This window comes from Canis lupus, chromosome 2, assembly GCF_011100685.1.
Source record: "Canis lupus familiaris isolate Mischka breed German Shepherd chromosome 2, alternate assembly UU_Cfam_GSD_1.0, whole genome shotgun sequence".
In the NCBI taxonomy this organism is placed as follows: domain Eukaryota; kingdom Metazoa; phylum Chordata; class Mammalia; order Carnivora; family Canidae; genus Canis; species Canis lupus.
Genome location: NC_049223.1, coordinates 78,176,630 through 78,202,770, shown reverse-complemented (window position 1 = coordinate 78,202,770; position 26,141 = coordinate 78,176,630). Strand labels below are relative to the sequence as shown.

The following is a 26,141-nucleotide window of genomic DNA, read 5'->3' as shown; positions in this document are numbered from 1 at the left end:
GGTACCCCCCACTCAACCCAGCCCACCCCTGTCCTTCCCAGTTCTGGCTCGGGTGTCTGCTCTATTTCCTGTTTCTGGCATTGGGGGAATTTTATTGTTTTTATTTTTAACTTTTGGATTGCAAAAGGAACGCATTCAGTGTAGGAGATTTGAACATCGTAGACAATAAAATAACTTAAAATCGCTTGTGAATTCAGTAAACACTATTCACTTCTTTTGATTTTAAATAGATTTGACATGTAACATTGTGTGAGTTTGAGGAGGTGTACAACCTGTTGAGTGGATACATCTATGTATTACACTGTGACTGCCAGTATGGCAATAATTAGTACCTCTATCACGTCACATAATTATAATTTCTTTTTAGTGGTTAGAATAAAGATCTAATCTCTTAGCAAGCTGGATGATTATAATGCAATATTGTTGTCTATATTCACTAGACTGTGCATTAGATCCTTGGGATTTATTTTCTACTATTTGCAAGTTTGTACCTATAAACATCTCTCCTATTTCTGCTCCTTCCTGTCCCCTGGTGACTATCATTTTACTGTCCATTTTTATGAGTTTGTCATTTTTTTTTAAGTGGGCTCCATGCCTAAGGTGGGCTTGAACTCACAACCCTGAAATTGAGAGTGCATGTTTTACTGACTAAGCTAACCATGCATCCCAAAAGTTTGGCTTTTTTTTTTTTTAACACTTCACATATAAGTGAGATTAAACAGCATTTGTCTTTCGGTCTGATTTGTCTCATTTAGCATCATGTCCTCAAGGGCCATCCATGTTGTCACAAATGGTAGGATGTCCTTCTTTTCATGGCTAAATAATATTCCATTTTGATATCTATATCACGTCTTCTTTATTCATCCATTGAGAGGCACTTGAGTTGTTTCCACTATTGATGTTTTGGTGTATGTTCTTCTGGTTCTATTGTTGTATGGATCTTTCCACACATTTCCCATTAGAAAAATGATGCAAGTAGTACTTTATGGGGTGTCTTTTCACTTACCCATATAACTTGAACATATTTCTACATCATTAAGAATTCTTCTGTGGTAACAGTTTATAAGGCAACCCAAAATCCCTTGACACATCTATGCTGTTCATTTAATGAATCCCCGATTGATGGACATAAGATTGTTTCCAATCTTTTTTTTTTTTTTAACTATTCTAGTCCATATACTGGTACAGTGAAAGATATCCTTGAGGTTAAATCTCACTTTGTGTCCAGGATTATTTCTGTAGGATCTATTCCTAAACTTGAGAGTCCAAGCACATGCACAATTTGAAGGCAATTGATGTGTGTTGACATCTTACGCTGCAGGTCTGGCTCAGTTTGCATATGGGAATCCTAATGAGGCAGAAGGTGGGACCCAGCCTAACTAGGGTAGAGGTGCTGGTGGCAGGACACACAGGCATTGTAGACATGGTCTCCCACAAATGCTCCACTGGTAACCTTTCAAGGTTTAATGGAGGATCCATTGGTAGCAGAGATTGGTTTTCTCCCATGCCCATTAGATGGCTCTTCAAGGACATAGTGCACAGATTGGCCTCTTTGCCACCAGCTCACCCAAAAAAGTGTGCCAGCAAAAGTCACTGCTGAGAAGTCTCTCTCTAGAGTCTAATTTTCCCTTTGCTACTTGACTCATTCACCAACCAATCACCTCATCTGTGAGAAAATAATCTGCATGCAAAATAATTAAGCAGCAGGCAAACTATATGTCCCTGGCATAGTCCTTGACATGCCTCTCTCTCGTGTGCCTTGTGGTCATTCTCTTATACTCCTCTCAGTGTGGGACTTCACTGCACAGTTTTCCAGATCTGGGCTCCTGATGGGGCACATGGGTACCTCCTAGAGTCTCAGCTTCTCCTGATCTGGTTATCATTTGGGTAGAAGCAAAAGTAGCTGGGACAACAGGTCCTTTGTTGATTCCAGAAGGCTTTCCCTAGTGGGAGAAAAGGTACACCATTCATGCTACAAAGAGGCTTGGAATGGGCTGTCCTCAACATATCCCAAGACCCCAGGGCACACCTGAAAGTCTAGGTTTGGGGCCAGAGGGACCTGCTTCAAACTCTGGTTCCTTCTCTTACCAACTATGGGACCCCGTGCCAATTGCTGCCCCTCCATGAGCCTTGGTTTCTTCATTTGCTGGTGGGACAATAGTCCTTCCCTCCTCTGATTGTTGTGGGGTTTAGAGGCCACAGGCATCCAGCACAGTGTACCAAGTCTCACCCATGGGAAGAAAGCCATCACAGTGACCATAGCTTGGGCCGTGTAGCATTCCATGGAGGTGAAAAGGGTGGGAGGTGGTGTTCAAACCCAGACCACCTGGATTTAGGCTGGCCTCCCCTGTGCTCTAGCTACTTCACCTGGAGGAAGTTTCTCAGCTCTGTCTTACGCTTCCTCGTGTGTAAAATGGGGACAATGACAGTACCTACTTCATAAGCCTGTCACAGGAATTAAACAACATGGTAGGTGACCAGGTCTTGGTCCATAGCTAGAGATCAACAGACGTTAGCTATGATTGTTCCCATCATCATTGCCATCTGTTGGTTACCATTACTGCTTATGATGAACAGAAAACAGCTAGCTTTTTCTTCTGTGCTGTCAAATCTTAGTCCTGTCCACTGTTTCTTTCCTCTGAGTATATTTGTTTTACCCTAGAAATTTGATCTGGGTTAAAAAAAAATCTTCTATGTGTCTATTTACCCCGCTCAAGCTTTCCTCTCTTTTAAACATAGAATAGTAATTGTGTTTTAATAGCTTTATATACTAATTCTATCATTTGGGTCATTTCTGGGTCTGTTTCTATTGATTGTTTTTTTCCTTATTATGACTTTCAGGTCACCTCTGCTCATTATTATGGTTAATGCTGGGATGATAAAGCTTTGTCTATGTTTAAAGGGTGGTTGCTTTAAAATAGATTTCCGGAAGTGAAATTGCTGGGTTGGACCAGAGAAAGGTTTTAAACTTCTTCCATTCTCTGAAGTCTGTAAGAATTTAGAAACTCCCTTGCTTCTGCGTCCATCAGCATATATGAGTTTCCATTGGGCCTGGTCGTCCCTCAGGACTTGTCAGCAAGCCTGTGTGCTTTTACTTCCCTGGAAATGGTAGGAAAAATACTTGCTGATACCTTTAGGCCACAGTCCATCAAGATCTCCAGGTGGTGGGTGGAAGGAGGCAGCAGGGGCTTAGATGCTGGAGTGCAAATTCTATTAGGAGTGGTTGCCATTGGTTGAGCCTCTACCACGTGTCAGGCACTGAGTTGTTGTCTCATTTAATTCTCACAACCACACCGTGAGGGAGATACTGCTATTCCCATTGTGCAGATGAGGAAAGTGGAGCTCGGGAAGGCTAGAAACTTGCCTAGGATCACACAGCAGGTACACAGCAGAATATGGGTTTGAACACAGACCTATCAGAGCCACCCTTACCATGAGCTGGGCACTGCTCCAAGAGTTCACACATAGTAACGTAAGGTAGGTCCTGCCCTAATCCCCAGGTTACAGATGAATCATTGCACCCAGGGGTTCTGCCCTCCTTTCTCGCCCTCCCTACACAGTGGAGGTAGGAGTGAAGAGAGCTGGGAGGGTCTGGAAACCTACTGCCCCAACCTCATTGCAGAAGAGAGGAAAGTGGACCTCCCCACATCTTCTAAGGGTACCCCCATGGGGGAGAGGAGGTTCTTTTAACCAATGATAGAATCCTCCCCTCAACCCATCCCTCCCTACAAAGCTCCACTCACTGGGATGGTCCCATGGCCTGGGTTCCGTCCATGGGAACCTGCAGAGGGTATTAGAGAGGAAGCTCGGAGTTACAGAAGATTGGCGGGAGAGGGTCTAGTAATGGAGCTGGCTTCCCCCAGAGGCTCTGGGCTTCGTCTCTGATGTGCTGGGAAGGCTGGGTGTTGGCTACACTGGTATACTCACATTGTGGAAACTTCTTCAACAGCTTTGATATCAGACGGATGTGGCTTCAAATTCCAGCTTAACAACAGCATTACCTTGATTCCACTACTTCATCTCTCTGAGCTTCAGGTTTCCCATCTGATAAATGGGGCCACTGATGCATCCCCTGCCGGCTTGCTGTCACGAGTACGGGTGCAATGATGGGGAGTACAGGCATGCAGGTGGTGATCAATAAATGTATGGCACCTGGTGACCCCTCTTCCAGGGGGAAAGAGTCTAAAATTCTGACCAAAGCAAGGGCCTGGGCAAACTGACCTCCCCACAAGCCTGAAACCCAGAGTCTCTTGTTTCTAAATGATGCAGAGCTGGTCAGACATAGCAGGGGGATTTCCACTTTGACCTCTCGGTTCATTCAGAGTGACCTAAACTCAGACTAGTGACCATGGAATGTATTTTCAGAATCACTCGAAATCCCCCACAGCCAGCAGCTTCTTGGTGGTCATTTCCCAAAGGTTCTTCCGTTCTCAGAACCCACCCAGCTCCCCTGCTGCCTTCCTCAAGTGCCACATCACCCTGAGAGGCCTCAGAGCCTAAGCATTCAGAAGGAAGTGGGGCCAGACAGGCCTGATGTGGATTCTCACCAAGCATCTGTTTCTTCATCTGTTATATGAGGTGGAGGAAAATGAGAATGCCTTCCCCAACCCCAGGGTTTTTATAAGAATTCCAAGGGGCATATATGGTGCTCAGCTTGTATACTGTAAGCACTCAATAATGGCAGTTATTATTGTTATTAATATTAGCTTAAGGGAGGGGCACCTGGGTGGCTCAGATGGTTAAACATCTGCCTTTGGCTCAGGTCATAATCCCAGGGTCCTGGGATAGAGCCCTGCGTCAGGCTCTCTGGTCAGTGGGGAACCTACTTCTCCCTCTGCCTACGCCTCCCCCTACTAGTACTCTCTCTCTCTCTCTCTCAAATAAATAAATAAAATCTTTAAAAAAATATTAGCTTATGGGAGGCAAAGACCACACTTTAAAGAAATCCTATAGGAAGCCAGCAAGTGACTCCATTTGACAGGGATTTCCTGAGCACCTACTATGCGCTAGCTGCCAGCAGGCCCAGCATGCTGCGTAGGGTGCAGAGAGGAAGGACTAAAGCAGATCCTCACCAGGAGCTTATGATGTCCCCAGAGCAACCAGACACTTTTGAGCTGGTTGGAATCTGGGCTGTGCAGACCCCCGGCGCCCCCGTCTCTGGGTGTGGGTGGGGGCCTCACACCAATTTACATGAGATGATTTGCACGAAGTGGATTTATCTGCCTAAGCAGTCAGAATGGGGGGGTGTGTGTGACTGTGGACACCAAGCTATTCTTTTGCTGGATTTGGCTGGAGCCTCATGGAGCAGGCCACATAGAAGCTTCAGGCATAGGCTATGGTCACCAAGTGGGGCCCAGGAGACAGAAGGGAGCATGACACAGTGTGGGGCCGGAGGCATGCCCCATTCTCTGTGCAGAGCAATGTGCTCTCAGAGGCTGAAATGTAGGGTGATCCCACTGAGCCTGCAGCTTTGGGGTGCTGAGGCCTCCATGAACAGCTGTAGAGGTCACACGGGGGAGTAGAGAAGATTGGAGACATCTGGAGCTCCCAAGGCTCCTACAGAGACTCCCAGAAATGACAGCAAGACTTTATTTGGGAAGTGGGGGCTCCAGGGGGTTCTGACTTACATGGGCCAGATAATAAGCCAGAGGCATTTCTTACTCTTAATATGACCTCCCCCCCTCAATGGGCCACCACCTCCGTGAGACCCGGGGAAAGGGTTAGCCTAGAGGGATACACCATTAGCTCCCTGGGAGATAACAAGTACTTTGCCTTGCACAAAGCCTTTGCTCTCACTCCCTCCTCAAAGCACAGTTTAAAAGGTGATATTATTTGCCCCACTTACAGAGGGGTTAGTGGGACTTTAAAGGGTCAAACCACTTAGAGGGCCAACCTGACCCAATGCCACTCCCCAATCTGGTTTTTCCCAGCTGGCTATAGCCGTGGGCCATGTGGACAATGGGTGCTGTTATGCGCTGAATGGTGCCCTCCTTCAATGCTTATGTGAAATAAGGGAAGGGAGAAGAAATGTGTGGGAAATATCAGAAAGGGAGACAGAACGTAAAGACTGCTAACTCTGGGAAACGAACTAGGGGTGGTAGAAGGGGAGGAGGGCGGGGGGTGGGAGTGAATGGGTGACGGGCACTGGGTGTTATTCTGTATGTTAGTAAATTGAACACCAATAAAAAAAAAATAAATAAAGTATAAATATGTCCCATGGAAAAAAAAAAAAAAAAGAAATCCTAGTCCCCTCGTACCTCAGAATGTGGTCTCTGAAGATGTAATTAAGTTAAAAGAAGGTCGTTAGGGTAGGTCCTAATCCAATCTGATTTGTGTCCTTATAAGAAGGGGATGTTGGGACAGGGGCAGGGAGCGAGGAAGGACCGACCACGTGAGGACCAGGGAAAAGGTGGCCGTCTGCAAGCCAAGGAGAGAGGCCTCAGGAGGAGCAAACCCTGCTGACACCTTGATGCGCAACCTCCAGCCTCCAGAAGTGTAAGAAAGCAAATGTCCATCCTTGAAGCCACCCAGCCTGTGGTACTTTGTGATGGCAGCCGGAGCCGACTAACGCGGGTGTTGAGAGAGCCCAGAGAGAAGAGATGTCCTAGCAGGCTCCCCGGAGGTGAGCAGCTGTTAGTCATCGTCCTCTTTCTTCCGCTTGCTCGGCTCCTCTTCCCCGCAGCACACACAGCGCTCCTGCAGTTCAGGGATCTGATCTGAGGGACCCGCCTGGTCCTCCCGACCTGGCCTTCCCTGACTCATAAGGCTGAGACACGTGGCTCTCCAGCTCATTGCCTCAGATTCCGCCTCCATAAAATGGGAACATGTCCTTTGGTGCCTCACTCCCCCACAGTCAGCTGCTTAACGATTAGGGATGATTTGGCAAAACAATCATCATAGGTATGTATATATAAGACATTTTTGTTATAAATGTAGGAGTAAGTTTTTCTTAGAAATGTTTCTTGGTTTCTTTCTTTCTTTTCTTTCTTTTTAAAGATTTTATTTATTTATTCTTGAGAGAGAGGCAGAGACACAGGCAGAGGGAGAAGCAGGCTCCCTGCGGGGAGCCCGACGTGGGACTCGATCCCGGGACTCCAGGATCACGCCCTGGGCCGAAGGCAGGTGCTAAACCGCTGAGCCACCCAGGCTACCTGTCTGTCTTTCTTTTTAAAAAGATTTTCTTTATTTATTCATGAGAGACACAGGGGGAGAGGCAGAGACATAGACAGAGGGAGAAGCAGGCCCCCCGAGGCGAGCCCGATGCAGGACTCAATCCCAGGACCCCGGAATCATGACCTGAGCTGAAGGCAGATGCTCAACCATGGAGCCACCCAGGCGTCCCTGTTTCTTGGTTTCTTTTAAAATCGGTTTTACTAAAAAATAAAATAAAATAAAAAAATAAAATAAAATCGGTTTTACTGAGGTACCATTTGCATAGAATAAAATGCACCAATAAAATGTGTCAAGTTCAGTGAGTTTTGGCGAATGCACACACCTGTAGAACCACGCCCCTGGTCACCACAGGAAATACTTCCGTTCCCCCAAAGAGCTGCCTTGGGCCTCCCTGAGGTCCTGCTGTCCTGTGTAACAGAGGCTCCCATCCTTTCCATTGCTGAGTGCTATTCCGTCGTACGAACGTATCACAGTTTGTCCTTTTTCCAACTGATGAACATTTGGATCGTTTATGATTTGTAGCTGTTATGAATAAAGTTGCTATGAATGTTTGTGGGTGTGTCTTTGACCAGTTGCTTCGCCTCATCACCAAAATTTAGTCTTTTAAATTTTAGGCACCCTAATAAATGTGTAGTAGAATCTCCTGTGGTATTAACTTTCATTTTCCAAATGTCTAATGATACTGAGCACATTTTGTATTGGCTCATTTGTCAACCAACATCTTCCTTGGTGAAGAGTCTGTGCAAATCATCTGCTCATTTGAAAGAGAAAATTATGTTGTTTTCTTATTATTGAGTTTTGAGAGCTCTTTATATATTCTGAATATGAGTCCTTTATCAGATATTTGCAAATATATCCTTCTGCTCTGTGACTTGTCTTTCCATGATCTTAACAGCCTCTTTTAAAAAGCAGAATTCGAATTTGCATGAATTTCATGCTTTCTGGGTTTTTTTTCCCTTCTATATAGTGTTTTGGTGTTTACTAAGAAATCTGACTTACCTGACCCAAAGAATTTCTCCTATGTGTTTGTCTAGAAATATATGCTTAGGTTTTACATGTAGGCCTACGATCCATTTTTTAATATTTATTTTTAAAAATTTTGGTAAAATATACAAAACTAGCATATACTCTCCTCACCATTTTTTTTTTAAATTTTATTTATTTATGATAGTCACATAGAGAGAGAGAGAGAGAGGCAGAGACACAGGCAGAGGGAGAAGCAGGCTCCATGCACCGGGAGCCCGATGTGGGATTCGATCCCGGGTCTCCAGGATCGCGCCCTGGGCCAAAGGCAGGCGCCAAACCGCTGCACCACCCAGGGATCCCTCTCCTCACCATTTTTGAGTGTGCAGGTTAATGGCATCAAGTACTTTTGCACTGTTGCCACCCTAACCACCGCCGTCCACAGAATGCTTTTCCTCTTATAAAACAAACTCTGCACCCATTAAACATGAACTCCTCATCTCTTCTTTTCCCTAGTCCCCAGCCATTCTGCTTTCTCTCTCTATGAATTTTACTCATCGACATAGAATCATACAGTGTTTGTCCTTTTTATGGCTGGCTTATTTTACCTAACGTAATGTCCTCCAGCTTGATCCAGATGGCATGAATCAGAATTTCCTTCCTTTTTAAAGCTGAATAATATGATCCATTAAAAAATATCTTTATTGAAATATAATTTGGGTACTATATCGTTCGTTTACTTCAAGTGTATACTTCAGTGTGGGTTCTTTTTGTGTGTGTATTCAGTTATGCAACCATCACCACAATCTAATTTACCACAGTCCCCCAAAATCCCTACCCATTAGTCATCACTCCTTACCCCCCTCTGTCACACACTCCCTCCCCCTGGCCTTAGGCAGCCACTAATTTACTTTCTGTTTCTACAGATTTGCCTATTCTGGACAGTTAATGAAATCATATAATAAGTGGTCTTTTTTTTTAACTGGTTTCTTAATTTCACAGTTTTTCAAGGTTCATCCATGTTATAATGCATATCATCAATATTGTTAAATAATATTCCATAGATGTCACATTTTATGTGTCTTCATCAACTGATGGACATTTGTATTTTTTTTCTACTTTTTGGTTATTACAAATAATGCTGTTATGAACATCTGGGTGCATTTGTGTGTGTGTGCGTGTGTGCGTGTGTGTGTGTGTGTGTGTATTTTCATTTCTTTTTGGTATATACCCAGGAGTGGCATTGCAGGGTCACTTGGTGCCTTGTGTAGCGCTTTGAGAAACTGCTCAAGTGTTTCCCAAAGTGGCTGCACTGTTTCACATTCCCACAGGTGAATATATGTGGGTTCCAATTTCTCTACATCCTCACTGATGCTTGCTATCATTTGTGTTTTTTATTATAGTCATTTAGTGGATGTGAAGTGATACCACATTATAGTTTTTATTTGCATTTCCCTTTGATGTTGAGCATCTTTTCATGTGATTTTTGGCTATTTGTTTATCTTCTTTGGAGAAATGTCTATTCAAATCCTTTGCCTATTTTAAAATTGGGTTGTTATCTTTTCATTATTGAGTTGTAAGAGTTCTTTATACATACATTTTGGACACAAGTCCCTTATTAGACATAGGATGTGCACATATTTTCTCCCATTCTATGGGTTGTCCTTTTACTTTTTTGATAATATAGGTTGCAGGAAAAAGTTTTCAATTTTAATGAACTTCAATTTATCTTTCTTTTCCACTTGTGCTTTTGTTGTGGTATCTAAAACAACATCATCTAACTTAAAGTCACAAAGGTTTAAGCCTATGTTTTCTTCTGAGTTTTAGTTTTAATCCTTCCATTTCATTTGGAGTTAACTTCTGTGTATGATGTGAGGAAGGGACGCAACTCCATTCTTTTGCATGTGGGTATCCAGTTGTCTCAGCACCATCTGTGGAAGACTTTCTCTATTGAATTGTTTTGGCACCTTTGTTGGACTATGATCCATTCTGATAAGTTTTTATATACGATAAGAGGTAGGAATGGACCTTTTTTCTTTCCTCTCTCTTTCTCCTTTCCTTCCTTCCTCCTATTCTCCCTCTTTTTCTTTTCCTTTTTCCTTTCTTCTTTTCTCTCTTTCTCTCTCTTTCTTTCTTATTGGTAGTCAATCGTTCTAGCACCATTGTTGGAAATCGATTCTTCCTCTGTGGAATTGCCTTTGCATCTTTGTCAAAAATATGTTTTCCGGGGGTGCCTGGGTGGCTCAGTTGGTTAAGCAACTGACTCTTGATTTTGGTTCAGGTCATGAACTCAAGGTCCTGGGATCAAGCTCTGTATTGGGCTCCATGCTCAGCGGAGTCTGTTTGGGATTCTCTCTTCTTCTTTCCCTCTACCCCTCTCCCTGCTCACATGCACTCTGTCTCTCTCTCTCTAATATAAAGAAATAAATAAAATATTAAAAAATTTTTTCCATAAATGTATAGATCTAATTCTGCATCATCTTTTTTTTTTCCATTGGTCTCTGTGTCTATCTTTATGCTAGTGCACACTGCCTTGATTATAGTAACATTGTAAGCCTTAAAATCAGATAATGTAAGTCCATCAACTTTGTTGTTCATTTCAAAGTTGATTTGATAGTCCAGGTTTTTTTTTTCATTCCTTATGAATTTTAGGGTCAGCCTGGCAGTTTCTATAAGAAAAGTCTATAGGATTTTAATTGGGAGGGCATTGACTGTATAGAACAAATAGGAAGAACTGACATTTTAACAACATGCAGTCTTCTGATTCATGAACATGGTATATCTCTGAATTTATTTTGGTCTTCCGTGACTTTCCTGAGCATTGTTTTATAGTTTTCGGTGTACATGTCTTCCATATATTTTGTCAAATTTATCCCTAAATATGAAATATTTCTGGATATTATTATGTGCTTTTCAATTTCCATTTCTAGTTGGTCATTGCTAATATGTAGAAGTACAATTAATTTTCTCATATTTTCGTCTTCTATTATGTAACCTTCTAAACTCATTTATTAGTTCTAGTAGCTTTTAAAGATTCTACAGTATTTTTTACAGGGACTACCATGTTTATGCCAATAGAGACAATCTTACTTCTTCCTTTCCAATCTGAATGCCTTTTATTTCTTTTCTTGCCTGACTAAAGCCACCAGTACAATGTTGAGTAGAAGTGGTGAGAGTAGATATCCTCATTTCGTTCCTAATCTTAGGGGGAGAAGCAGTCATTTACCATTAAGTATGATGTTAGCTGCAAGGTTTTTCTAGATGCTCTTTTTCAATTAAAGTAGTTTCCTTCTATTTCAGTTTGCAGATATTTTTTAAAAAATCAAGAATGAAGGCAGCCCAGGTGGCTCAGCAGTTTAGCGCTGCCTTCAGCCCAGGGTGTGATCCTGGAGACCCAGGATCGAGTCCCACATTGGGCTCCCTGCATGGAGCCTCCTTCTTCCTCTGCCTGTGTCTCTGCCTCTGTCTTTCTCTGTATCTCTCATGAATAAATCAATAAAATCTTTTTAAAAATCAGGAATGGATGTCAGATTTTGTCAAATAGGCTGTTTCTTTGTATTTATTGAAAAGATCATATAGTTTTTCTTCTTAAGTTTGTTAATATGGTTAATTCCATTGATTGATTTTTAATGTTAAACCAACCTTTCATTTCTGGGATAAACTCCATTTCCTTATGGTGCATTTTCCTTTTTCATATTGTTAAACTCTTTCTTTTAAGAATTTTTGCATCTAGGGGCACCTGAGTGACTCAGTTGGTTAGAAATCCTATTCTCAATTTCAGCTCAGGTCTTGATCTCGGGATTGTGAGTTCAAGCTCCGTATTGGGCTCCATGCCCAAATGAATTTTTTGCATCTATGTTCATGAGGGATATTAATCTGTAGTTCCTTTTCTTGTAATGTCTTTATCTGGTTTTGGTATCAGAATAATGGTAGTTACCAGAATTACTTAAGTAGAAGCATTTCCTCTGCTTAAATTTTCTGGAAGAATTTATTTATAACTGGTTTTATTAGCTGAATTTTGCCTCCCTCTCTTCATACGTTGATGGTAACCCCCAATATATCAGAATGTGACTATATCTGGAGACATGGTTGTAAAGGGGTGATTAAATTAAAATAAGGTTATTAGTGTGGCCATTAATCCAATTGGACTGGTATCTTCATTTTTTTTAAAGGATTTATTTATTTGAGAGAGAGAGAGAGAGAGAGAGAAGGAATGGGAGAGGGGCAGAAGGAGTCAGGGAATCTCAAGCAGACTCTCCACTGAGCAAAGGGCCCAACCTGGGGCTCTATCTCACGACCCTGAGATCATGACCTGAGCTGAAATCAAGAGTCAGACGCTTAACCGATTGTGCGACCCAGGGGCCCCTTGACTGGTATCTATAAAAAGAGGAAATTTGGACACACAAAGAGACAAGAGGGATGAATGTGTACAGAGGAAAGACCCCATGAGGACATGGAAAGCAGGTGGCCATCTTTAAGTCAAGGAGAGAAGCCCTCAGAAAAAACCAAGCCTGCCCATGCCTTGATCTTGGATGTTTGAACTCATGAACTACGAGAAAATAAATCTCTGTCACTTAAGCCACTTAGTCCATGGTAGTTTGCTGTGGTAGCTCTAGCAGTTGAATACAACTGGTATTATTTCTTCTTTATGTATTTTGTCAAATTTACCAGTAAAGTCACCTGAACCTGGAGTTTATTTATGAAAATGTTTTAATCTACCTATTCAGTTTCTTCAATAGATATGGGGCTATTTTCAGATGAGTGAGCTTGTGTCTTTCAAGGCCATTGGCCATTCCATCTTGGTTATTGAATATATTGTCTTATATTCATTTTTATTAAAAAAATACAAACAAAAAATACAAAAATTCATTTTTATTAAAAAAATACAAATACAAATAAAACCACCAGTTATCCTACTGTCTAAAAATAACCATTACTCATGGTTTGCTGTATATTCTTCGAGATAATTTTTATACATGTGCACACCAACTTCCTTACGGCCCCCTGCCCCCCTTTTAATAAAATTGCTATTACCCTTATTATCCAGGGTTTTGATTTTTTGTTTTTTGTATCATCAGATCTTTGAAGACACAATTACAGATGGATGTTTACTAATGTGCTTAACCCATCCCCTAACTTATGGTTGCTCCTGATTTTGGTGAGGAGCATCACAAAGAATGCTGCAGTCAGTACCCTTTACATCTGTTGCTGGGAACTCAGGTGTGAATCTTGGTTTACAGGCTTAGACGTGGAATTACTGGGTCGGCCAGTTTGCTGTTGACTTCTGGTATTGAGTATCCTGTGCTTATGGGGAAGTAGGGGGAAGAACCCATCCTACCACCTACCCACACCCACCCCCCAAGACTCCAGTGTCTCTAGAGAACAGCCCAACCAGCACAGCCAGCTGGAATGTGAGATGGAAAGATGGCAAAAAGGTAGCTGAGAGACTCTCAGGAATCCCCCACTCTGGCTGTGGCCTCTTTGCATAGATCAGCACGTTGGAGGCTGTATCTTCAGTGTGTGGACTGTACCGGACCTTACTTCTTGGTAAGAGGTGTTTGCACAAATCAAAGCAAAAACTAAAGCCAAGCTTTGTGCAGACATATGAAGAGAGAGACCAGCCTCATCCTCCCATCTCTCTTGGTCCTCAGGGAGCTCCCAGTCTGCTGGGGAAGATGCAGCCCCTGTCTCATGGGAACCCCCAGACTTCTGGATAAAATCATAGTCCCCTTCTCTCTGGGTTAGGGTTAGGGTTAGGTGAAGTGTCAAGATCCACAAACCAAAACATGTACCTATAAAGGAATGGGTAAGCAAGTGCAAGTTAGCCCCTTCCGTGCAGGGACATGGGAGAACGATGGGGAAGGGGAACGATGGCTGCCTGGTTTGGTGGAGCCAGAAGAGGAAGTTGGAAGGATAGGAAGGGAAACCCCAGGGGATTACCTCCGTCCCTTGTCAGCAAGTCTGGGGACATGGGGTGACAGAGGTAGATGTGAAGGCAGGGGTTGTATGGGTTAATTTCCAGGAGTCCACTTATCTCCCTCTTCCTTATTCTCCTTCCCATCATCTCAGTTCACCCCAAGGCTGTAGAACAGGCTTCTGCTCTACAGCAGTCAGATGTTTAACTGGGCACTTGCCACACACCCCAGATGACTCGACTCCTGTCACCTGGTAGCCTAATCCTTACTCAGTGAGGCCTGGTTGGATCCATTCCACAGCTGGGGACTCAGAGACCAGGAGAGGGAGCTCTCCTGCTGGGCTCTCGGAGCCAAGAAGTGTGGGTGCTGGGGTTGGAGCCTCGGATTGGTGCAACTGTGCAAACCTCCAGAGGCTCCAGAGCCTTGGCCCCACTCTGCTTCTCTCCTGTCTCCCCCACATACATGCCACCCCCATAAAAGGCAAATGGCAGCAACTCGCAGGCCACCAGACTGTCAACCAGAGACGGCTGTGCCCCCAGGGGTACATCGAGAATTGTCTGGAGACATTTTTTGTTACAACTTGGTAAGTGTAGGGGAGAGGAGCGTGGGGAGGGGACTCCTCCCGGGTCGGGTGGTGGAGGTCAGGGATGCTGGATGCCATGCCCAGGACGGCCCCCACCACGGAGAGGCGTCGGGCCAGGCCTGCCACAGTGGGGCTGTGCAGAGAAGACTGCTCTGGGGTCCAGATCAAACCCACTCGCCCTTTCCCAGGCCAGCGGAGGGCCTCCTCCAGGCTTAGCCAAGTGGGGGCGCCAAGGAGCTTGCAGATGTGCGTGGAGAGTTCTCCACGGATTCTGGAGGAACACGCTTCCAACAGTGGACGGTTGCCTTAGAGACATGGGCATGTCCACACGGAGCGCCCCTGGCAGAGACTCTCTCTTTGACCAAACCTTGAGCTCGGGGCCCCTTGAGCTCTTTTTCAGAGAAGCCTGGACTTTCGGACTCCTGTGTTCTTCGCTGTCCTGCATTCTCTGCAAGAACCTCTCCGAGTCGGCTCAGCCAGGAGCCCCCATCCTCCACAGCCAATGGCCCCGATGTCGCATGGGGTTCCTCATCACCTGCCACCTCCAGGGGATGTCTGGTCACCCTGGCCTGTCTTCTGCAGGAGCCCTGCTGGGGGGCTTTAGCTGGAATCCACACCTCCCTTAGTGATTTTCCATCCGCTGACCCCCGTCCTGCTCACCAGCTACAAATCCCCCTTTTCTTTGCTGTATTTGACATTGAACGCAGTCTCTGTCCCCCACTGTGAAACTCCACTGAGGGGCCCCACATCTCTCCCAGGCCCCCTTGAGTAAGGCTCGCCCCACTGAGCTTGAACACATGTAACCGAATGATTTCCTGTTGCACATCCCTTTCAGGTGGGGGCAGGGAGACGTTTGGACCAATTTCCTTCCAGATGCACAGGGAGGGGCCAGCTCCTGGGCAGGCGTGTAAGCCCCCACTTGCAGGCAGGGCGCCCTGGGGTGGGGACCGTACCAGGTGGCTGTGGGCAGGGCAGTGGCTGTGGGACGGAGGAGGTGGAGCCTCTTTTTCTAGGGCAGTGGCACCTACCTCCAGCCCAGGGGCATTGCCCCGGCACTACCCTGCCAGCGTGTGTGGCTGCGTGAAGCTGAGGCCTGCTACCCGGAGCCTTCAGAGTGATCACGGACCTTTACAAGCCCTATGTCGCTGGACCCCCAGAACACAGAACATGGCAGATGGGGCACAGGCCAACCCCAAAGTGTTCAGGAGGAAGGTGCTGGTTAGGCACTCCTCTGGGTTGAGGGGCCCACGTCTCAGGGTCTCTTCTTGGAGAACCTCCAGGTACGTGCCTGCTACCCTGGGATGGAGTCCTCGTTGGAGAGAGCAGGGTTGGGGTCAGGGAACTGGCTCCTAGAGACCATTTCTCCAGAAAGAGTAGCTCTAAGTCTTTGAGTGATGACTGAGATATGTCACTGCATTTTCAGCACCAGAAGGGCCTTAAGGATCATCTAGTCAATCCTCTTGAGGCACTTGAGGCCCAGAGAGGCTAAGGGATCTACCTGAGGTCACACAGCATTTTGGAAGAAGAGTGGGACTAGAATCTAGGGGGCCAGGTCTCCTGGCTTTAAACCCAAGGCCAGCCACCAGGTTGGGTCATGTCATGTGACTTCCTGGAGTATCTATGGAAAGGGGATTGGTTCTGCTCTGTGACAGTGGCCAGCACCCATGAGACAGTGAGCTTCCTGTCCTGGAAGCTGGTGCAGGAAGGGCATTCCTGCTCAGGGTAAGAAGGAAGGAGGCTCCTGGTGCCTCCTGGCTGCCATCCTGGGGACTGTTTTCTCGGGAGGTGCAGGTGGCAGGTGGCAGGTGGGAGGTGCTCATCACAGAGCCGGGGCAGCAGGAGCTGGGGCCTGAAGGGACAGCCTTGATGGGGCTTCCGGTGAGGCCCGGAGCTGCAGGAGAGCGGAAGGGACCGACTCAGGACTTGGATTTTCTCCTCTCTTAGATCTAGCCTGGGTATGAAGAAACTCTTCACCATGGTCGTCCTGGCCGGCAGCGGTGAGTAGAGGCTCTGGGGAGACTCCTCTTTCTCCTTTCTCCTGTGACCGGGGGCTCCCCTGATCCCCATCCACTGGCTGGCCTGGGCCTGTGCTACCCGGCTCAGGGCCTCCATCCCCAGCTCAGGCCCTGTCGGCCTCGTTGCCTTGGGGCTGTTTGCCCCTCCAGCCAGCTGTAAACACGTCAGGGCGGGCGGCTGGGCATTTACGAGCCTCCAAGGCGGCAGCGCCCAGGGCTGAGCAAGCATCGTAAAATGGTAGTGTCTGCTGGGCGTCTGGCTGCTCCGGGAAAACCTGGGTGTTTGTGTAGATAGGAGTGTGTGTTTGTGTACATGTGTACATTAGACAAGAGCTAATGGGTTTGTGTGTGCATGCACACACGCCTCTGTGTGTGGGTGGGTGTGTCTCAGCACACAGTGCTCTCTCCGAGGAGAGCTCACGTCAATAAAGTGCGGAGGTGGGTGTTAATTGTGGGCGCCTCTAGGTGGGTGAGGTGTGTGTGTAGCAGGGCTGTCTGTGAGCGCACAAGCCGTCAGGTGGGGAGGGCCTGGGGGCTCCTTCTCCGGGGCACCCATCGGGGACAGCTGAGGCTCCTGACACAAGTCTGACCCCGCACACGTCCAGGTGTTCCGGCGACAGGTGCCTCAGGGCGATGGGAGGCGGACTGAACCTGTCGTTGCCCCAGCACCCCCCCCCCTCCCCCGTCCACACGGATCGCCTGCAGCCTGGTTTGTGCAGGGTGGGAAAGGGATGCCAGAAACAAAATTAGGCCAGAGGTGGCCAGATGTGAGAAACGGTTGGCGCAACTGGCCGCGCAAGTGACTGTTGCTTAGAAAACAAGCATTTGAGTTCGGCCCCCGCCGCTGGCCTGGCCGGGAACAGCCCAGACTCCGTTTCTCCTGCTTGGAGGCCGAGTGTAGACGTGGCCCTGGCTTCGTGGGTGCAGCATGGGTGGCTGCATGTGTGAGTGTGCGCAGGCGCGCTCCCAAGTGTGGGAAGGGTATGTGAGTGTGAGTGTGAGGTGAGCGAGCGTGCGAGGTGTTCATGGGCGAGTGTGTGCACAGCTGTGTAAAGGACAGTGTGCATCTGTGGGGGGGTGCCTGTGAGCATATCACAGGTGCGTGCTTGTGAACATAGGCAGTGTGTAGAGGGAACTGTGAGCGTGTGTCTTGCATGAGCGTGCGGCGTGTGAGGGGGTGAACGTGTGTTTGCGGGCGTGGGGTACGCACCGGAGTGTGGTGTGCGGAGGATAGTCTGAGGGGTGTGTGTCTGTGTGAGTGTAACAGTGTGTGTCCCTGCGTGTGTGAGGTGTAGAGGGCCTGCGTGGTCATGTCCACGCCGTATGGAGCTGTGGTCGGGGGGCCCTGGGGGTGGAAGCTGCCCCCACCGCCCCGGGGGGAACACCTGCACAGCCAGGAGGTGGCGGGCGCTGGGGGGCGGGGAGGCCAGGGAGCCAGGAGGCCAGGACCTCGGGGAGGGACAGCCACCTGGTCCTTAGATTTGCCAAGTGAAGTCAAAGAGCTTGTGCAACCTGCCCACGGTGCCGCAGAGCTCACGGGGGAGGAACCCGTTTGCAAACCCAGGGCTGTCTGGGTTTGACTCCTAAGGCCCGATTCCAGATCTGACTCCCGAGCCGCTTGGCACCCACGTCCCCCTCCCGCCGCAGGACGCCAGCTCCGCAGGAGGCAGGGCTGGGGGACCGAGCGGCCCCTCTGTGCTCCCTCACCAGCAGCCCTTGCATCCCTGTGTGGCTCAGGGATGGGCTCAGGCCCCTGGACGCGGGGTCCCACCTCTCCCTGCCCGGGACCCGCTGAGCCACATACCTCCCTCTACACCCTCCTCTCAAGGTCGATTGTCCCACCTCCTTCCCGTTTCCTCTCTGATTTGCTCCTTATTTTCTGTAATGACAAAAATCAGGAAGCCTGTAGGCAGAAAGACTTGGGTAGAGCACGACTCCCCAAACCCATCAAATGGGGTGAGCACGGCTCTCCTGCCTGCATGTGTGTGTGTGTGTGGGCGGGGGGGGGGGGGGTTAACCCAGGTAAGGACTCAAGCGCCAGGCTCAGGGCTGACTCAGCGGGGAGAAGATGGGGAGTCAGCACAGCCCCGGGGCCCCAGGAGGCAGGGAGCAGGGCAGGGGAGACTCCGCCGCTGGGGAGGGGGCCGGCCTGGTAGGTGCAGGGGAGCTGCTGAGTTTGCTGGTGTGGGAGGGGGCATCTCACTATTGCTTCCTGTGAGACAGGACAAAGGGAAAACTGGTGTGTGTGTGTGTGGGCACACGCCTGTGCACGAGTGCGTGTCTGTCTGTTTCGGCTGAATGACCAGAGCACTGAATTGGCTCTGGATTCATCGTGATTTGCACCAGCCCCAGGACGGTGTAGAGACACCGAGTCCCTGTGCGGGACTCTTAGTCCCTAGCCAGACTAAGCCCAGGGCCCAGAATCAAACCCCTGTGTTGGGAAGAGCGCGTGGCATTTGTGAAGCCCCTTACAGCAGACGGGGCACTTGGGATCTCACTGCCTGGCTCCAAATTCTATCCCTACCACTTTTTGATAATGTTCTCAGGCAAGCTACTCCGTGCTCTGGGCCTCAGTCTCCTCATCTATAAAGTGGGGATAATGATAGCACTCAGTGAGTTAAGGCGTGGGGAGGGGCTTAGGACGGTGCCTGTCACCGAGCCCTCAGCAAATAGTCAATAATTATTACTTTCTAAGGTCCCTAGTGCCACATGGCATTTTAAAAAAGATTTATTTTTATTTTTTAAAGATTATTTATTTATTTATTCACGAGAGACAGAGAGAGAGGCAGAGACACAGGCAGAGGGAGAAGCAGGCTTCATGCAGAAAGCCTGATGTGGGACTCGATCCCAGGACTCCAGGATCACACCCTGAGCCAAAGGCAGATGCTCAACCGCTGAGCCACCCAGGCATCCTTTTAAAAAGATTTTATTTATTTATTTGAGAGAGAAAGAGAGAGAGAGAGCACAAGCAAGAGAGGGGCAGAGGGAGAAGCAGACTCCCCACTGAGCGGGGAGCCCAATGCGGGGCAGGATCCCAGGACCCCGGGACCATGGCCTGAGCCAGAGGCAGACGCTTAACCGACTGGGCCACCCAGTGCCCCTTGTGACAGCTTTTTATACATTGCCCCCATCCTCCCCCTGTGCTCCCCCTTGCCCTGGCCCTGGGGTGCGGGGAGGACAGTCAGACAGGAGGGGCCACCCAGCGGGCCGGGCGCTCACAGCACCCCCTGGTTCTCTTGCAGTCCTGCCCGTGGCCCGCAGCAGCCTGCTCAACCTGAAGTACATGGTGGAGGCCATCACGGGAAGGAGCGCCATCCTGTCCTTCGTGGGCTACGGCTGCTACTGTGGGCTGGGAGGGTACGGGCTGCCCATGGACGAGGTGGACTGGTAGGTTCCGGAGTGGCTGTGCTGCTGTGGGGACCGGGAGGGGCAGAGGGGCACAGAGATCTCCGTCTCTGGGAGATGGGGCAGGGCCCTTTCACCAAAGGACGAGGCTCGTTCAATGAGTTAGTGACCGGGAGCCTGACCTTGACCTGTGTCCTCCTCCAGTGTCTTGGATGCTCTCTGCCGTCCTTCTCCTTGGAGGAGAAGGATGGGCTTGGAGGTATTTGAACTCCCATGCTCAGCAGGAAGGAAGCATTGACCTGCCCCCAAAACACATGGGAGCCACAGACACACAGCTCATGCTCAGCCAAAGCAAGGGCTGTGACCTCCGTCACCCCATCACCCTGGAGGCTCTGATGGAGGGCTGTGCCTCCTCCCTCAGACTGCAGACAGAAGCCATGGCTTTCTTTCTGCTCCTATCTCCCCAGGAGCAGCCAGCACCAATACTGGCACCGTTGGCGGAGGGAGGGGGGGGGTGCTTGATAAATGTGTGTTGACTAATCGCCTTCCTCCACCAGAGGGGCTGGGGTGGCCACACTACATTTGCTTCCTGTCCTTCGCCCCCCAATCCCACTCAGCCCTGCAGACCTCTGCCTCTCCCTGGCCTCACCCACACCCAGGCATGGCCTCTTTGACACTGACTTAGCCCTGTCTGTCCTTGTCATCCCGACCACATGGCCAGAGAGCCTGGTGCCTCCCGCCTCCCGCAGAGGCAGGCAGGGCTTCCAGAGCGAAAGCTGGGAGCCCAGCTGGAAACCTGGGCACTGGCTGAGTCTGCCTGGCTGTGTGACCTCAGGCAAGTAACTGCCCCTCTCTGGGCCTCAGTCTGAAGGTCTGATCTCGGCTGGAAGAGATGGTTGGGGTCTCTGCCGGTGGGAGATGGGCCAAGCTTGGCTACGTGGGCCTGCCATCCTCTACCTGCCTCTAGGTGTTGCCATGCCCACGACTGCTGCTACCAGAAGCTCTTTGACCTGGGCTGCCACCCCTATGTGGACCACTACGAGTACACCATCGAGAATAACACTTCGATCGTCTGCAGTGAGTTCTCCCCCTGCCTTGGCCCCCTCCCCACCGAGGAGAAGGGCTTAGATGGCCAGCCCCCACCCCTCACCCCGCCCTGGGCTGGGGCTGTGCACGGGGTTGCCAGATGACACACAAGACGCCCAGTTAAATTTAAATTTCAAATAAACACCGAAAAATATTTTCACAGGACGGTATCTTAAATATAGGCTACTAGGATGGGATGGCATGGGACACACTCGTATTAAAAATTAAATGTTACTGTAAAATCAGTCCCTCTTAGTATAAAATTAAAAATTAGCAGAAATATATCCCGTGCAATGTTTGGGACCTACGTACCCTAAAATATTCACCGTTTGTCTGGAATTCAATTTAGCCTGGCCTCTTGTTTTTGTTTGTTTGTTAAACCTGGGGACGCTGGCCTCCTCCTGTTACGCTCTGATGCTCTGAGCCTGAATTGCGCCCTGGTTCTCTAGCCCTTGATTCTGAAGCTTTGCAGAGTTTAGGGAGTAGTTCTGATTCAGTGGGTCTGGGTGAGAGCCCAGGAATCCGTTTTAACCAGATCCTCTGGTGATGGTGAGACTTTGTGACACGCTGACCTCGGTTCACACCTGGATTCAGCCCGCATGTCCTGCTGGGAAACCCTACGCAGGGTGCTTCCCTATCTGGCCTGTGTCTCCATGAGCCCATGGCAGGGTTTGGATCAGAGCAGACCTGCTCCCTTCCTTTTCTGTCTTTGGGGCCCCACCAGAAAGTGACCTCCTCCCGGGACACTCAGTGTTTCCAGGATTCAAGCTATGGGAACCAGGCCTGGCCAGGTTTCCTCCCTTACCGTGGACTTTCCCGGCCATTCCTCAACTGAAGGACGTGGCATCCAGTTAAAGGCCCAATCGCCCCTGTCCTGCCTTCTTTTAGGTAACAGGTGCCTCCGGCATGGTCCCATGGACAGTCCTGGGCTCCCTCTGTCTCCTGGTCTTTTCTTTCTTTTCTTAAGATTTTATTCATTCGTTCATGAGAGACACAAAGAGAGAGACAGAGACACAAGCAGAGGGAGAAGGAGGCTCCATGCGGGGAGCCCGACCCCAGGATCCCCAGGATCACAACCTGAGCCAAAGGCAGACATTCAACTACTGAGCCACCCAGCTGCCCCTGTTTCCTGGTCTTAACTGGGTTCTGCTCACAATCCCTCACTAAGAGCTCACAAGCAAGCCCAGCAAAAAACAAAACCAAAACAAAAACCCCAAGTCTCCTGTTCTCTGAGAAAGAGTCTGGTGGGGAATAGGGCACGTCTGGGGCACCTTGGGGGCCCAGGGCCCTGAGGTCCTCATATTCTGCTGTTCCAGCATGGAGTGGAGGGCCTGGCTTGGGTGAGGGGGTATCCCCTCAATAAAGCATTTCAAGGATCCCCAAAGGGCAGCGGACTATCCCAAGCAGTGCTTTTCACGTTGGGCTCGGGGGTTCCTGGGGTCAGGTGATGGGGAGTCCTGAGTGGTCCAGCTGGCCCCTTTAACCCATTTTACAGCTTAGGCGGCTTCTCTTAAGACCGTTTGATAGGTTAGCCTCCTGCAAAGAGTTTATTTAAGAGAAAGGATTCTGCTGACGGAAAGCTTGAGAAGTTTGCGAACGACTGAGCTAGTGAGGGGTTCTCAAAGGGTGTTCCCCGAACCGGCAACATCAGCATGACCTAGGAGCTGCCTAGAAATGCAGATTATCAGGCCCCCACCCAGACCTACCAAATCTGAAGCTGTAGGGCTGGGGCCCAGCGGTCTTCGTTTCAAAAAGCACCCCCCCCAGCGCCACCGTGGGTCCTAGTGCACCCCTAAGGTTGAGAGCGGTCAGAGTAGTTGATTTCTGGGGGCTAAGAGTAGCAGCAGCAGCAACAGTGACTAGATCTCAAGCCTTTGCTCATGGGAAGCCCTTCCTCAGTGGCTCCTTACCACCAGCCCCCTCCAGGGTGGGGGGTCCCATGATTCTGTGATGGAAGAGAGGAGGGTAGGAGGTGCGGGGCTTTCTGACACCTGATCGTCTGCCCCAGCTCTGCCTCGGATTTACTGGGTGACTTAGGTAAACCCGTCCCCCTTTCTGGGCCTGTTTCCCCAGCTATAAAATGGCACATTGGACTTCAGGGGTTCTCTGATTTAAGCACCCTCCAGAGCCACCAGGAGGGCTGTTGACACAGACCATGGGACCCAGCCCAGAGCTTCTGAGCCCTCGGGCCTGGGGTGGCCCGCCAGTGGCGCTGGTGCTGCCCGCCATGCCACCCCTTTCTGGGGCCCACTAGAACCTCTGCCCCCCACAGGTGAGCTCAACGAGACGGAGTGTGACAAGCAGACCTGTGAGTGCGACAAGAACGTGGTTCTGTGCCTCCAGAACCAGAAGTACAATGAGAAGCATCGCAACTACCTCAACATCTACTGTCAGGGCCCCACGCCCAACTGCAGCATCTATGAGCCGCCCCTGGAGGACGCGGCCTATGGACACCTCTCCCCCACTCCCCCTGCACCTCCCTAGTGCCCTCTGGGGGCTGACAGAGAAGAGGGGTGGAGGTTCTGGCTCTGGGGACCAGACAGATGGAGCAAGGGGAGGTGGGGAAGACTGGGAGCCCCGGGGGCTGCCTGGCTGCTTCCTCCCTGGAGCCCTCTGGCAAGACGGGCCCCAGAGGACTCTGGAAGGCCTGGGCCCTGGCTGTGCCCCCCAGGGTCCTCCGGCCTGACACTGGGCATGGCTGGGTCCTGCTGCGGGTCCTAGACTTGGCAGGGAACATGTGGCCTGTTGGGGCCTCTCCTGAGTGTGGAAGGCAACGCCGTTGCCACGGGCCCCAGCCTGACTTCCTCAGCCTCACCCTGAAGGTTGGACCCCGGAGGCTTAGAGACCAAGATCCGGAGCTGCCAGTGCAGCCAGAGCTTGCTGTGTCCTCAGACGGGTTCCCAGACAGAAGGGGTGCCGGTCCCAAAGCCTGGGCCCTGGGGCCCTCTTGGCTGCCCCTAGGAGATGACTCAGGCTGATCCTTGCTTTGAGGGCCTAGTGGCGATCTAGAACCCCATTAAGGGTGAGGGGCCCCGAGTCCAGGCCCAGACCTCACAAGATGGCCACAGAGCTTAGTGTCTCAGCCCCCAAGTCTGGCCTCAGAGCAGCCTCCAGGGCTCTGACAACACTCGCCGGCCTGCCCTGCCTGCCCACTGAGCCGGCCCTACAATACTGCCCTGTTCTGAGGAGGGGCAGAGTTTAGTCCCAACTCCAGCCTCCTGGGACCCCGACAGACATGGAGGGGACAGGGCCCTCCCCCGCCCCCCGCCTCCCCTCCTGCAGCAGCCAGGCCAGTGGGTAGAAGGACCCTAGGCCCCTCTCTCCCTGCCAGGGAGAGGCGAGGCTGCACCCCTGGGTCCGACCCATCTCCATGAAGGGGGAAACAAAGTCAGGAGGGACCAGGTATGGGGAGGAGGCAGTGGGGAAGATTGGGGAAGGCAGGGGGAGGGAGAAGTCTGAAGAGGGAAGGGTGGGGAGAAGGGGGGAGAGAGGTGAGACGTCCAGACCAGAGTGGCAGGAGAAGTGGGGTGAAGGAGCCTGGGCTGCAGGGCCCCCACTGAGGCCTTGGGATTGCGGGCAGAGGCCGAGGAGGGTCAGCCTCAGTGGGACCAGGTTTCCTGACCCTGCGCCAGCATTGCTGTTTCTCCAGGTGCACCCTCCCCTGTCCTGCTTGCCTCGCCTCGCCTCTTGACCTCGAGTTCAGCGGCCTTCCAGTAGCCCGAGTAGCCCGCACGCCCTGCCTACCCCCGAGGACCCAGTGACAGCACTGTGACCCACCCGGACACCGAGAGCAGCCGTCAGGAATCTCCACCCGCCCTGCCAGTACCAGTACCCTGTAGACCACTGCCATTAGGGATGGTCAAGAAAGGCAGAGGCAAGGGAGGCATGGGGCTGGGGAGAGGAGGTCTACCCCAAACATAGCAGGACTGGCAGGAGCCTTGCCGAGCTGCAGCTTCTAGAACACCAGGCTTGGGGACTGAGGATGAAGCTTCTGGTTGGCATCTGTGGTCACTATGCGTGAGAGAAGGCCTTGCCACCACTCGCCTTCTGCTGACTGTCGTGGTGTGGCGGCTGTGGTCCCCTGTGAGCCTCATCACTGACATCTTCTTGTTCACAAACTACCCTCTCCTGGCCATCTTGGGTGGACCTGTTATCTCTGAGCCAAGTCAGGGGTGGAGCCAGGATGGGGCACCCAGAGTCCCCCCTGGAGGTGGGGTCAGCAGAGGCCTCTGCCCTCACCCAGGGAGCCCAGGTGTCTGGCTGTGCCCCTTCATCTTGCACATACCTCCACTCCAGAGACTCTGGGTCTGTGTGCTGGGATGAGATTCTGCTGCCAAGGAGTCTTGCCTGCCCCCCCACCCCCCTTCTTGCCCCAGCCTGTCTGGGATGCTGCACCCCAGAGACTCTCCACAGGATTCAGCTCCCCATCCTCAATCTAATAAAGGCCTCCTGCCTCAGCTCCCCACTGCTATCCTCCTTGGCATGGTAGCCACTGGTTGGGCATCACGAGAGGGCACAGAGACTCCCTCCAGCATCTGCAGCTCTGGGGTAAGCAGGTTCCTTGGCACCAGCAGCTGGCATGGCCTGTCCCCTCCTGCTCCCCGCCTGGGTGAAGTGGCCCTGCTCCAGCAGAGAGACAAGTGTCGGGAAGGCTGGAAAGTGGTGTGTTCCAAGGGTTGTTCAGTGATAACTTTTGGGCTGGGTGCTTGTCAGGCATTAGTCTGCACCCCATCCTTTACTGTTTAACAGTTGGGGCCCAGAGAGGCAAAGTAACTTGTCCAAAGTCACGCAGGTTGTAAGTGATGAGGCTGAGGCTGACTCCTCAGCATCCGATTTTTTTAAAGATTTAATTAATTAATGAGTGAGTGTGTGTGTGTGTGTGTGTGTGTGTGTGTGGTAGAGAGAGGGAAAGAGAAAGAGTGGGGGGTGAGGGGCAGGAGGAAGAGGAAAGAGAGAATCTCAAGCAGACACCCCCTGAATGCAGAGCCTGACTCCGGCTTCAATCCCATAACCTTGAGATCACCACCTGAGCCAAAGTCAAGAGTCAGACACTTAACCAAC

At 50.2% G+C, this 26,141-nt stretch overlaps 1 protein-coding gene across 2 annotated transcripts; it reads left to right on the top strand.

The window, feature by feature from the left end:
- Positions 1-15,652: 15,652 nt before the first annotated feature.
- Positions 15,653-25,541, top strand: PLA2G2F (phospholipase A2 group IIF). 2 transcript variants are annotated; one of them, XM_038531767.1, is made up of 5 exons: positions 15,653-15,914; positions 16,579-16,631; positions 19,892-20,036; positions 20,962-21,071; positions 23,353-25,541. In XM_038531767.1, the coding sequence occupies exons 1-5, from the start codon at positions 15,802-15,804 to the stop codon at positions 23,562-23,564; spliced, it is 633 nt and encodes a 210-aa protein (XP_038387695.1). In that variant the 5' UTR covers positions 15,653-15,801; the 3' UTR covers positions 23,565-25,541. The 2 variants fall into 2 exon arrangements, with proteins under 2 accessions (XP_038387695.1, XP_038387696.1); XM_038531768.1 differs by lacking the exon at positions 15,653-15,914 and adding an exon at positions 16,272-16,356.
- Positions 25,542-26,141: the final 600 nt, after the last annotated feature.